At 35.1% G+C, this 13,332-nt stretch overlaps 3 protein-coding genes across 3 annotated transcripts; all 3 read right to left on the bottom strand.

The window, feature by feature from the left end:
• Positions 1-2,413: 2,413 nt before the first annotated feature.
• Positions 2,414-4,499, bottom strand: LOC108211143 (peptide methionine sulfoxide reductase A3). The gene is made up of 2 exons (XM_017382665.2): positions 3,938-4,499; positions 2,414-2,868 (listed from the first exon to the last, which is right to left on the bottom strand). Exons 1-2 carry the CDS (start codon positions 4,460-4,462, stop codon positions 2,617-2,619), a joined length of 777 nt encoding a protein of 258 aa, XP_017238154.2. The 5' UTR covers positions 4,463-4,499; the 3' UTR covers positions 2,414-2,616.
• A 2,111-nt stretch (positions 4,500-6,610) lies between these two features.
• LOC108211337 (blue copper protein-like) lies at positions 6,611-7,464 on the bottom strand. The gene is made up of 3 exons (XM_017382908.2): positions 7,302-7,464; positions 6,812-7,209; positions 6,611-6,748 (listed from the first exon to the last, which is right to left on the bottom strand). Exons 1-3 carry the CDS (start codon positions 7,462-7,464, stop codon positions 6,611-6,613), a joined length of 699 nt encoding a protein of 232 aa, XP_017238397.2.
• Positions 7,465-9,907: 2,443 nt separating this feature from the next.
• LOC108211336 (uncharacterized) lies at positions 9,908-12,763 on the bottom strand. The gene is made up of 6 exons (XM_017382906.2): positions 12,288-12,763; positions 11,554-11,765; positions 11,413-11,469; positions 11,277-11,330; positions 11,102-11,200; positions 9,908-10,723 (listed from the first exon to the last, which is right to left on the bottom strand). The coding sequence occupies exons 1-6, from the start codon at positions 12,637-12,639 to the stop codon at positions 10,262-10,264; spliced, it is 1,236 nt and encodes a 411-aa protein (XP_017238395.1). The 5' UTR covers positions 12,640-12,763; the 3' UTR covers positions 9,908-10,261.
• Between the last annotated feature and the right edge of the window lie 569 nt (positions 12,764-13,332).

The raw sequence follows: 13,332 nt of genomic DNA, 5'->3' as shown, positions 1-13,332 counted from the left end.
CTTTCTTATTCTTGCATCTTTCAAGGTGAGAGCAGCCAAGGGACCCTTTGTTTGGTAACAGGTGAGAAGGTGCTCCTGCAAACTGCAAAGTTTGTTGAAGTTTTACAAACCTTTTAGCCCCAGTCGCAACTTCCAAACTCTCTGCTAAGAAAGATGATATGTGCTTTTAATGTGTTCTGTATTGTAGCGTAAAATAGAATTAGGTAAACATTGAAGCAGATTGCAAACGGGGAAGGGAAAGTAAGAAAGGTGAGAAATCTTTAACAAGAGATTCATGAATAAAGCCTGTGGAAGTTGGTGTAAATCTTTGATTGAGATCACAGTAGAATAGAATAGGACAAATGAACATCACTCATATTTTCCTAAATGTTGGCTCTAAATTTCATTTAATCCTGCACCTCATTTATTTTGTTCAATTTATTTTGTTCAATTAAAACACAATACTGTAACATGTAGGCTAAAATGCACATACTCGGATAGAACGACACAAAACGGATACAGGAACACGGAATTTCGCCAATGCGGTACAAGACTCGACAAACTAATGACAATAATACTGAAATGGGATTAGTATATCAAACCTCATTCATAATATAATATTTCTCCATATGAACACTTTTTCATAGGTGAGAGATGAAAAAGATAAGTGGAGATGAGAGGCGTAAAACAGAAAAAATAAACTCTCCTTTCATAAAGATGCAATCGTTCATATATTATTCGTAAATGTGAGAATAAAATAAATAAGTAGAGATTAGAGTCGTCATAAAACAGACGGAAAAAGAGATGAGAAATTATGAAATTAGGTTAAAAGACACGGAGGAGATATGATTTTCCACAAGAAAAAAGACATGAAATTATGTTGAAAGAAAGTTACAAGCTTTAAGCGCGTTATTGGGTCAAATGGGCCGAGTCCTTGTATTTGATGGACGACTCTAATGCATCACATGATGAGTGAGTGTCGAATGTGAGTCTAAGAGCATCCATAATGGAGGGTCACATGGCGCATCGGGCCACGTAAAATGGAATTGGCTCTTCAAATGGGACTTGGAAAGCGCCGGATCAAACAAAAAAGTGGCAATCCCACCACCGTGGGCTCGCCTCACTTGAGCACTTTATTGTTTTTTATTCTTTACTTTGATGTGCAGATTGAATTACAGTACACATTTATTATAATAAAAATGATATGAGGCTATTTAATTGAGTCTAGCATTGGGTGGGTTGGGACACTTTTAAACAAACCAACTTCTTGCTTATGTGTTGCTTACTTGACAGTAAATGGTCAGTGAAAAAATAAAAACGGGATTGGTGCATTGTGGTTGCTCTAAGAGCAGCAGCGTATGGGTTCATTTCCCCTCCTCATGACAAATTGGTGCCACCTTAGTGCCACCTCACCCGAAGTGGATTTGTAAAAAAAAAAAAATGACCCCAACTTATCCAAACTAAACCCAGATATAAATAATGACGATTTGGGGATTGATATTTATAAGAGAGAAAAATGTTACCGTTTATATAAACGTCATTATTACAATGTTAGTATTTATTAACGGTAACATAACGTTTATATTTGTTTTTGGACTGTATTATTCAAGTTGGCGCTTTTTATGAAATTTATTAATAAAAAAAATAAAAAGAAGCTAAACTGGTCAAGCCCGGCACAGCTGCACTTCACCAGTTCCAACCTAACTTTGCAGCGCTGTCCAGTGCCACTTTTGCGCGCACAATAACCCTGCATTATTGCTGCTCTAATGACATATATGTTGTGGATACACAATCTGACATATATGTTGTAGATTGTGAGCTCTAATGACATATATGTTGTAGATACACAATCTACGGTATATGACATATATGTTGTAGATACACAATCTACAGTATATGACGAGTCAAACATATACTCGGCTGAGTCTGTGTCCCGTGTCGGAAAACTCTAATACTATATGTGACGAGTCAAACATATACTCGACCGAGTGTGTCCAGTGTCGAAAACGGCTCTAATGCTATATGCATATAAATACGCTACATCATGAGTTAAACACATACTCTGTCGGCCGAGTGTGTGCCCACCACCTATGTCAAAGATTTCGTGCTTCCGCCAACATTACGAGTCAAACACATACTCTGCCGGCCGAGTGTGTGCCCACCACCTATGTCAAAGATTCCGTGCTTCCGCCGACATTAAAAAGTCTGTGCTTCCTACTACAAAGGGAAGCCAGAGTATAGTACATTTTGAAGGTTCCATTTACAAAGATTTAAAACCCATGCACGATTTAAAACCCATGCATATAAACACGGTTGGATAGCTCAAGTGATTAAGAACTTATCATCTGTCGTCCCAGGTCCCGAGTTCGACCCTGGCTGACCCCGAGAATTTGTTAGAACAGGTACTTACTTGTAAGGCTATAAGCCATAGATGTCAAAAAAAGCCCGTACACATATTATTTAAAAGACCGTCACATGTACAAGCCCGTCAGTATTGCAAAGGTTGTAAAATCTATAGATAGATACAAAACAGTCGTCCTGAGAATTGAGGCATAAACACAAATTATCACATTCTTTGGTCTGTGGTATAAATTTTATAATATAAACATGCTGTATCTATAGCCAAGATTTTATAACTTAACCATAGCATCTAATAGGGTCGTTGCAGCCTTTCTCAGTGGATTGTCTAAAACCAAATCTGCCACCCTTAGCAAGGTATTGCTGATGATACTCCTCCGCCCGATAAAACTTTTTGGCAGGTAAAATCTCGGTGACGATCTTCCTGTTCAAGAGCTTCTGCTGTCTCTCCATGCTTTCTAATGCTTCCTTCTCTTGCTCAGGTGTGTAGTAGTATATTCCAGAACGATATTGTGTGCCAACATCACCTCCCTGCCAAAAAATAAAATAGTTATTATTAGTAAAAAACCGACATTTAAAAAAAAGAAGGAATTCTTATATGAAATCTTTGCAGTGCAGGAGCACAAAAGTATACGTGAAATATTCTCTAAATATAATTCCTCAGTGTCCCCAATTAATTCTACTTTAGTCTGCCTTGTATTCCACTACTTTACTACTACATCCATTAGTAAAAATGGAAATGTGCCGTATCTTAACATGATAGAATACAGATAACAGGCAGTTCGGAGCTCTGTTGCAGATAATATTCCTTGATATTGCACATTACAAACAGGAGCTAGAAATGAAACTACTGATTCCACAGAAAGATTTCAAAATCTCTTGCGGCAAGCAAAACAGGAGCAGCTGAAAACAGGGTGGAAGCTGATGACACCAGTCCTTCCAACTATTATTAAAAAATCATATGCAAAGAGGTGTCATACTTATTCGACTATGCATAAACACCATGGTGGAAGAGGCATCCATACTCATTATTTGCAAGCATATTATTTATGCGAAGCTTGACTTGGAAAGTAAAAAAGGAAACTTCTCGGTGCTATTACTTCTAAAAGCCGGAAATCAGTGCTGCTTAATTGGACTAGTAATGGGGAACCAGTAGAATCGCTACTGGCTACTACAATAGCAGAACATAGTACCTTACACTTGTATATCAAAGTCTCACAATCAATTGATCTTTAGTCTTTACTATCCAATTTTGTTTATTTCTACTAATCTATCCGAAAATGAAACTATATTAATTCAATATACAAAAATTATAAATTCCATTTCATGTTATTATTTCTTAACAGGTGAAGTTCTATACACATCCACCGATGCACACACATACAAGTCATTTCCACAATTTCACGTAAACCATATGATCTCTACAAACCTTCAGAATTCACTATATACACAAATAATTTACTTATTACTATTATAGAAACATAATTTACCAGAAAATCAGAACATATAAAATATAGTTCACAGTAACAAAAAGAAATCATTGAATGTTTTATAATTTATCGAGATTGTTAATTTATCGGGTTTTCGTAAATGTCCTTACCTGACGATTAAGTGTGGTAGGATCATGTCTAGACCAAAACACATCAAGCAAATTCCCATAGCTACACTCTTTCGGGTCATACTGAACCCGAACAACCTCCGAATGTTTCGTTGTCCCAGAACAAACATCATTATAACTCGGATTATCCACCACACCTTGCGAATACCCGACTTCAGTTTTACTCACACCCGGCACTCTCTGGAACGCCAGCTCCACGCCCCAGAAACACCCGGCTCCGAACTGGGCGAACGCCTGACCCGGACCCGGAACATCATCGTCGGGTCCTAGAGCAATAGAAGAAGACGGTTCGGTGGAGTATGATTGGGCGGGGGTTTTTGACCCGAACCCGAGTCTGGAGAGGAAGTTCATCTTGGGGGAAGTGTAGAGAGAGGAGGGGCGGGTGGTTGTGGGGGCGGGAGAGAAATGGGATTTTTTAGAGAGAGAGAGGCGGTGGAGAGAGGTGATGAGAGAGGGGGAGAAGAGAGAGGGTGGAGGAGAGGTGGTGGTGGTTCTGATGATGAGCATTTTGTCGTTGATTGACTAGATGATATGTCTAGAATGTCGGAGAATAGAGTATTATTTAGTATGGATTTGTTTTTTGTTTTTTATTTTCTGAATTTAGTATTGGATTAAAATTTTGAAATTTCGAATATTTGATTTAACTTTTAATATCAGATTCAATCTAAAATATTGTACAGAGGATTTTACTCCACTAAAATCAACTTAATTTAGAAATTACAAACTATATTTCGATTAATTTTTTATCATTAGTTTAATTTCAAAAATCACTTGATAGTTCACTATTATTTTTTTTTATATAAGATTTCTCACATATACACGTACACATACCTATATTATCATCAAAGATCCGAGATAATTCGCGTTTTCATCGAATCATCGAAACAATTTTGATTAGAATAAATATATCAAAACATAATATACTTTCTTTTTGTCTCTTTTCTCCTCCTCCTTTTTTACAGTACTGACACAGTGACATGGGCACAACCGATCTAGGAAGAGAGATTTAGAACGACGCGGAAGTATCATGTGGTGCAGAAAAACGTGACTAATCGCAGATCCCTGTGATTTCCATTTTGAAATGCTCTGCGACGGTTACAATTTCTTCATTTCCATTAATCATACAATTTAGCAGTGTATGTGATTTGAATATACCAAATCTTTGGATAATTTTCTGTTGTCATTCTTCTTCAAGCAACTCCTGTAGTCGATTTTCATCGCAAGGATTCCTTCTCTATATTCGTCTGTTTGTTGTTAGCATATTAGACATAGATATAGACACAAACATTGTATTTACATTAACCGCCGGTGCGTATTAGTGGATCATCATGGATGTTGGTGCGTCGAAGAATTTGGTAAGGTTTAGTGCGTACTTATGGATCATCACGGATGTTGGTTCGTCGAAAGATTTGGGAAGATGGATCATCACGGATGTTGGTCGTCGAAGGATTTGATAAGGTTTAGTGCGTACTATTGGATTATCACGGATGTTGGTTCGTCGAAGGATTTAATATGGTTTAATGCGTATTAATGGATCATCATAGATGTTTTGTCGAAGGATTTGGTAAGGTTCCACGCGGTTTCTAAATGATTTTGGCCTGGTAACCATATTCTTGTGGCAGAGGTGTTCTGAATTCGTGTCGCCATAGTTTACAATGGTATTACATGGGGTGGGGGAAGGCAAGAAAGAGACTCCGTTGGATTGGTGGCGGTTAGTGTATTGGCGGTTGTTGCCAAACGTCCCAGTTTGATATCTCCGTTTCAGATCATTATCATCCATCATCGATAAACGGAAACTGTTTAGGTAAGTCTCATGTGAAGAAGGCCATGGGCTAAGGTATATTAATATTATATCACACACTATATTATTTATTGTGCACTAAGCCGGGGCAGGAGCAAGGCTGCATATATCTTACCCTCCTTAGAACCTGCTCTAAGCAGGATACACTGAGTATGTTTGGTTTGGTTTGGTTTTACCTATATTATCATCAATTCAACTCCTAGTATTTTAATATGATCTCGTTCACCACATGAATCATCATTTACAATCTTGATTCGCCTATCACCGCTTGTTTTTCATGATCACCAGAGTTTTTATTATAATGGACCTCCTACAATATTGGCCATAAGTAATTGAGCAATAATAATAATATATATCTTCTCAATTATTAAATATAAATATTTATCATTTATTATCCTGTTTTTTAAAATATTGATTAGCGTGTAAAATAGTGATCACTATATATGAACGGGATTTTGTGTAGTAATAAACAATGATCATGGAATGATTTTTGATTTTTATAATAACATTTGTTTACATTTAATCATTTGTCTATATATATATTACTTAAAATTTGAATGTAAATGATAATATTTTTAAATTAAAAAGATTAAGACTCGTCACGAATTTAAGATGTATTAACCGTCTATTTCCCTATTTATTTTTTGTAAATAAAAAATTTACACTTAAATGTTTATTTGCATGATATTTTAAAAAATTATAAGTTATGTATCCATCATCCATGTGATCAATATATCTAAAATGTGTTCTTAAAGTCGAGGAATATAGATTTTTATTAAAAATTGAGATTTTTCTATTGACATCATTAACAAGCTTATTATGTTTCTGCTGAAATTTATGCAACGTGATGAAAATTAAGGGAGGTAGGCAGGTAGATCCCGCTTCTCTCCATCTACCTCAATGACATAGTATAATCCAGGAATTCTTGGTCGTTCAGTGAGTAGTAGGAATATAGCCGAGGTGGGACTGGAGAGCACAGTAGAGCCACTATGCTACATAAAGTTTTCATATATTATTATCAAACTTAAGGGCACTAATCAGGTTATGATATAAACCAGAAAACCAAACAAGCCAATGGACAAGTACTCTGATATCGTAAAATGATTAAACATGGCTGCTGAACTAGGAACAACATTCCCAGGTTTATTAATATTCTTCGACAGTGGCCGAGGAAGACTCGACACTCCTCCACCAGACTCCGGGGCCTGAGCACTCATCATCGGAGCTGCTGCTGGAGATTGTGTTGGAGCTTCTCCTAAAGCAGTCACCTGAATTTTCATTCCTCCCAGACAATGTAACTTGTTACCGCAAATAAAGTAGGTCTCTCCCGGCTCTGTCAGAGTAAACGATGTATTCCCCTTGCCACTTGATTCCTCTACATTTTTCCTACTGCACGACTGGTACTTTTCTTTGTTTACCTTCCAAACACTATGCGTCGATGAATACAGAAAAACTTCACAAACACAATATCAAAGATAATCATCCAACTCAAGTACTAAATAAAAAAAAATCAAAAATAATTTGAAGAAAAAAATTTAAAATTACCAAGAACATCGCCCACATTGAACTGTTTATCCGTCGTCCATGAATCAAGATTAGTGCTGATATCCCAACCGGAGGTGCCCCCGACCAGGTAGGTCGAAGCAGTGCATGTTGAAGAAAGACAGAGGATCACAACAAGGGAAATGAGCAGTAGTTTTGGCGCCATTTGTGAGGAATTGAATTGTTGTGGTATTCACCATCTCTCTGTGACTGCATATTTATAGGATATGTGGTCTTTGATTAGATGGCCTAACAAGTTTATTCTTCTGCAATATTGAAAGAAAAACGTCTACATAATCCAACAACTTTCTGCTTCTTTTCCATTAAAGGATATATGACTATGTCTACAAGTTTTGGTTATTAGTAGTCCTTGAAAGGTTGATAGATGTTTATGAGGTCGTTCCCATTCAAGTTGGACGAATTTTATTCATCTTTATTGATTGTTTTAATGTTTTAAAACCAAGTTTTGATTTCAACTAGCTTTCACCTCTATCCGCATTCTAATATACTCTTTGCTGTTTTACAGCACATGCAGTACATCTTCCGTATATTACTCTATACACAAATAGTTTTGGTAAATTAACTCTTTTTTTTCTTGATTAAACAGTTACTCGTTCCTTCCCATTTATTTTATAGGTTTATTATTTGACACACACTTTAATAGTTGTATAAAATATGATTCCATAACTTATTTTTAAGATTTTCATTTTCTGATAGAAAAAAATATTGAAAAATAAATTATAAAACTATATTTTAAAGGAGCATTAAAGTGCGTGTAATTACAAGACATGTCAAAAAGAATTTCTTCTTACTTTTAAATATGTAATTCACTCTTATATATCTATTGAATTGATCAAATATTGATTAAAATTTACATTATATTCAATATTTGAAAGATATCATACAAATTACCTCAACACATTATATATAATTTTTTTTAAAGAAAATTCGGTTTCTCAAAATTGTAAGAGTACTTTCTAAATTTCAGTAAAAGAGAATCAAATTGATCATAAAAAATTAAAAATACACTAGCTAATTTAAAGCGGAGGAAACATCGACTCTAGGTTTTCATTTCAAAGTGCATCTCGTATAGTCATGTATGCTCTTGTAGTTAAAGTAAAATTTTTTTTTTTTTGCCGGATAAAGTAAAATTCTTTAGTATTGTTCCAACAAAAGAAAAATATTTTAGTAATGTTGAAGTTAATATTTGTGCGTTAATTTTCAACCCAAACGCACAATATTATGTTTACCGGTGGTTGACGGGCAGATAAACCGCTCTCAACTCTAGGATCTTGGTTACTTGATTTACATACAAGCAAAAACAGTTCGATCATGTGTTAAAACTTTATATCTGACCAAAAAGTCAGTTGCATGCAAATTTATTAACCATCCAGGGTCTTTGTTAAGGTTGGAAAGTTAATAAACATGAGTGTGCCGAAGAAAGTCAAATACAAGATATCCAAGAAAAAAGACTTATTTATAGAGAAAAATATATATAATTATATTGAAATAATTTTTAATATTTTTTACTAAATAACGAGTATAAAATATTTTCTAAAAACTTTATAAATATATTTAGATTTTTGAAAAAAGATTTAAAATTTTCAAAAAAACTCCCCCAAACAAGGGCAAGGTCTATTTGACTTGATCAATATTTGTTCCTTATTAGAATAGTATCAATTCTATATAAATTCAAAAAAAGAGGAAAATAATATGAAAATAGAGGAAAATAAATATTTAATTTGTAAAAATAAGACGAGAAATGGTTGCACACTCCTTATTTTGAAAAATAGATCTTGTAAAGCTACAGGTAGCTTAAATAGATCTTGTAAAGCTACAGGTAGCTTAGGACCTCGATGGCTAACTGGTTAGACTAACCCGACTCTAATCATAAAAAATCTTTAGTAAAAAACTAAATTGCCATATCAAAAATAAAAAATATAAATAATCTCATGAAAATATTACTCTCCAAGCAAATGCCATGTCATGAATTATCATATTAAAATAATACATTCTATTAATAACAACTGAAAATAATAATAAAATGCTATATTTATATATTGTCAATCAACACAGATGGTAAACAAAATGTTAGTTTCAGCAAATTAGAGTTGCTCTAGACCCTTAATTAATAAATTTTTATCTAGCTAGTTAAAAGTTTTCATTCCACTTATATGCCCTCCTCCTAACCAAAACATCAGTATCTAATTCAGATGCTCAAAGTAACATCAATATCTAATTCAGATGCTCAAAATGATTGTTTAACATAAATCTTAACATTTAAACAGGTGTCTGGTTAATGACAAGCTATTGATACCATCTACTAACGGGCCTTTTATGAGTGAAAAAATTAACACGAAAATTTTCAGATGAAGGCAGAAGTCAAGTCCCTCTACGTACCCACTTCAACAACTATTAATCTGTTATATTGCTTCACCTATCAGCTGTAAAAAGTCACTTACCAGGGATTATGCGCCTTCAAATAGATAGTCTACCAGCAGAATTTGATATTGCACAAGAGTACGAGGTCCTGATTATTTGGTGCACTGGCTCGTGTACCACCGAGGTGCTAACCACAACCTGAATCCGTTCAATAAAGTCCAGGGAAGGGCTGGAAAATCTTGTTCAAAGATTCATAATCAGAAAAGAACAGAACCAAAATTCAAAAGTTTGCAGAACTTTTGTCTTAAAAGACAAGTAAAATGTAATAAATTTGTCTATGTGAAACAAAAATCTATAAGTCAATGCAGAACAGAGAAATTAGTTTTCAAGATACAATCTCTGAACCAATAACTGGAGAAAACACAAAATCTTGGAGCTGATTGTCTATTGGAGGGAGCTATGGCCTTTCTGTTAGATAAGAGCTAATGGTTGAGAAATGAATAAATATTTGAGTTCTCCCTGCAGATTTGAAACCATAGTTCCCTCAACTGATAACATCAGAATGAAACACAGAAAATTGTTTAGATTTTCAAGGACAGAGTTCCAATTCCAGCTTCCAGAGCATCTCTTTTGGTAACAGTACTAGTAGCCGGACCATTTGCAGTCGGATAAGGTGCACAAGCAGCAAAACTAGTTCCTGGACCATTTGCAGTTGGATACTGATTCGGGAAAGGTGCACAAGCAGCAAAACTAGTTGGTGGACCTGTTACAGGCTGATAATAATTTGGGAGCGATGCAGAAGAAGCAAAACTTCCGCCAGCTGGAGTTGCTGGAAGAGCTTGAGATGTTACAAGAACTGGGGGATAAGGCTGAAGGAAGACACCATTTGACTTCTGATTCATGATAGGCGCAGGGAAATTCCCATGACTGCTTGGGACATAGTAGTAGTTCTGGTACTGAGTAATCGTATGATTCATCATCGGATATAGTTCCGCTTGTGGCATAACAGGGGCTGCAGGAAAGCTCCGTCCAGGCACTGCAGACTACATATCAATAGAAAATTAATTAACTAGCTTTAATAATATCTTTAAATATCATTAAGGATATATGCACAATAACGAGATCAAGTAAGATAATGTGACATTAGACAAAAAGGAAAAGGCGCAAAAGCTCAGAATGCTTGCAGTGAACGTTTACTTCGCAGTTGGAAATAAACATTAAGGTTTAACTCTTCAATGAGATCATCTAGCAAACTTTAATAGCAAGAGAGGATCACCCAATATAAAAACTACCTTCGTAGGCACTATATGGAAATTAGATTTCTACTCATGGGTTATTGGTATAAAAAAAATTAGATCAAAAAAATGAATGAAAATGTAAAGCTCATTGTATTTCTATGCACACAAGTTACATTCGCTTACCATATATGACATATGACCTGTGTCCTGAACAAAATTTCTACTCATGGGTGCAAGTGGGGGCTTTTTCTCAGAAGCCGCAGTATGAGCTGATGACCACTCCTATAAGACAAGAAACGAAAATTAGAAAAAGGTTGCCTTCACAATTATCATATACTTTAAGGAGATATTGACTAACCAGTCCATGGATGTCAGTAGTCCTCCTTGGAGGAGCAACAGCAGAGCTAATAACCTGCAGAGAATTCATGTTTGATATACTACTGATTTTAGAGAGAATATAAACTTGTTTTTTTCACATGGTGTAAAAACATTACCTGTTGAGAATTTTCTGAAGCAGTAAAGGGAGCAGCAGGAGTGTGGGGAGGTAAATTCTGTAAATCACAAAAATCAAGTCAGATGTTTTGGACGGGGTATTTACATCATTGGGGAGGAATGAACCATAAGAGATGGTGTACCGATTCATTAAATGGAATGTCAAAAAGGCTTGCTCGACGATTCTTCTTCTCAGCAGTTGTCATTCTAATAAAATACTTCTGAGCATGGCTTGCAACTTGAGTTGGTGTCCTGGTGGGCACATAATTCTTTGATATCCCTTTCCAATCTCCTTTTCCTAGCTTTGAAAGACCAAGCAAGAATGCCCTATGCTCACTTTGGGTCCATGGTGTCCCTGATATATGAAACAAGAATAAGCATCTGTTCTTCGAAAAAGCCAAACTTTTCGACAATGAGTAAGTTACAAAGAGAAGCAAAAATAGTATCAAAAATTCGGGCCACATCCCATCTCCAGTAGTACAATGCAATACATTTTAGCATTCATATCGTTCTACAAATGAAAAATATAGAGTGCAGAACAAAATTAGTCATAGACTCATAGGACCTTAGTTCTCATATCAAATGTGCTTACAAAAGTCAAAAAATTCTCCACATTATCAAACAAACTCAAAAGCTAGACATCACAGCCACTTTCAAAACAAATACTCCGAAAACCCTTCCAATTCCACATCGATACAAACTTGTTAGAGTGCCATCACAAGCATCAGAACACACATACAAAATCTAGAAACCGAAACAATTAGACAAACAATCACACACATTCATCAAATTCAAAGAATAATGATCAAAATCATCCAAATAAAAAAAATGAAAAATTCATTATCTTGTAACACAAAGACATAAATTAAATTTATACCCTTTCGACGCATATGAGCAGCCCTCCGAGAATTCACATGAAGAACACCATCAGAATGATAGCCCGAATCATCAGCACCACCACCACCACCAACAGCACCATCACCACCATTAGCATCAGCATCGCCCTCTCCACCACTGTGATTCCCCATCTCATGTAAATTCCCCACACTTTTACTCTTCCTCAAGCGATCACTTTCACCACCCTCATCATCATCATGGCCCCTCTTCTTCTGAACCTTCCCAGATTCATCACCAGATTTTTTGTTCAATTCATGTCCAAAATTTATCTCCACCCCAAAAAGCTTAAAACCCCCGCCCTCTTTTCCAGACCCATCATCCCCTCTTGCCATTTGATTCAAGCCCTTTATTTTAGTATATTAATCGACAAAAGGGAAGAACAAAATCCCCAACAGAACACACTTCTTAAAATGGGACGAGGTTGTCTTGTTCACATAGGAGACTATATTGCGTTTATATAGTGTTTTCTTGGAGACTGATGCATACGGATGCTGGTTTTGCGAGACAGCTATGCTTGGGTCCTACCATAAATATTTTTTCCAAAATAATGGAATTTCTTTTATGTTTTAAAGGTAATCGGTATCTCCATTTATTACATGCTATTGGAGGATCTAGTATAGAACTTTGGAATTATTATATTCATTGTGTGTCAATTTTGTTTTTTATTGTGGGTTCCACCTAAATTTTTGAATAACTATTCCAAGAAATCATATTCAAATTTTATAAATAAAACCGAAATAAATAAGATATAATGTTACGTGTATATCATAATTTTTTTTTCAAACTGGGTCTCAGTTATTACGTCGTAGGACGCTGAGGTATTTTTTAATTATCATATTCTGTGCCTATAAATTTTATAGTTTAATAAAAGGCTCCATTTAAAATTTTGTAAACGATTTTGAGTGTTAATAAAATAATATTAATTTTTAAATATAATACATAAATCAAATATTATATTATTTAACTATATCACATTTTTCATATACACTTTAATGAAATTAATAGCATTTTTTATTTTATTTTTT

Source organism: Daucus carota, chromosome 3 (genome assembly GCF_001625215.2).
Source record: "Daucus carota subsp. sativus chromosome 3, DH1 v3.0, whole genome shotgun sequence".
In the NCBI taxonomy this organism is placed as follows: domain Eukaryota; kingdom Viridiplantae; phylum Streptophyta; class Magnoliopsida; order Apiales; family Apiaceae; genus Daucus; species Daucus carota.
The sequence above is the reverse complement of the archived record's forward strand: the minus strand, read 5'-3'. Positions and strand labels throughout refer to the sequence as shown.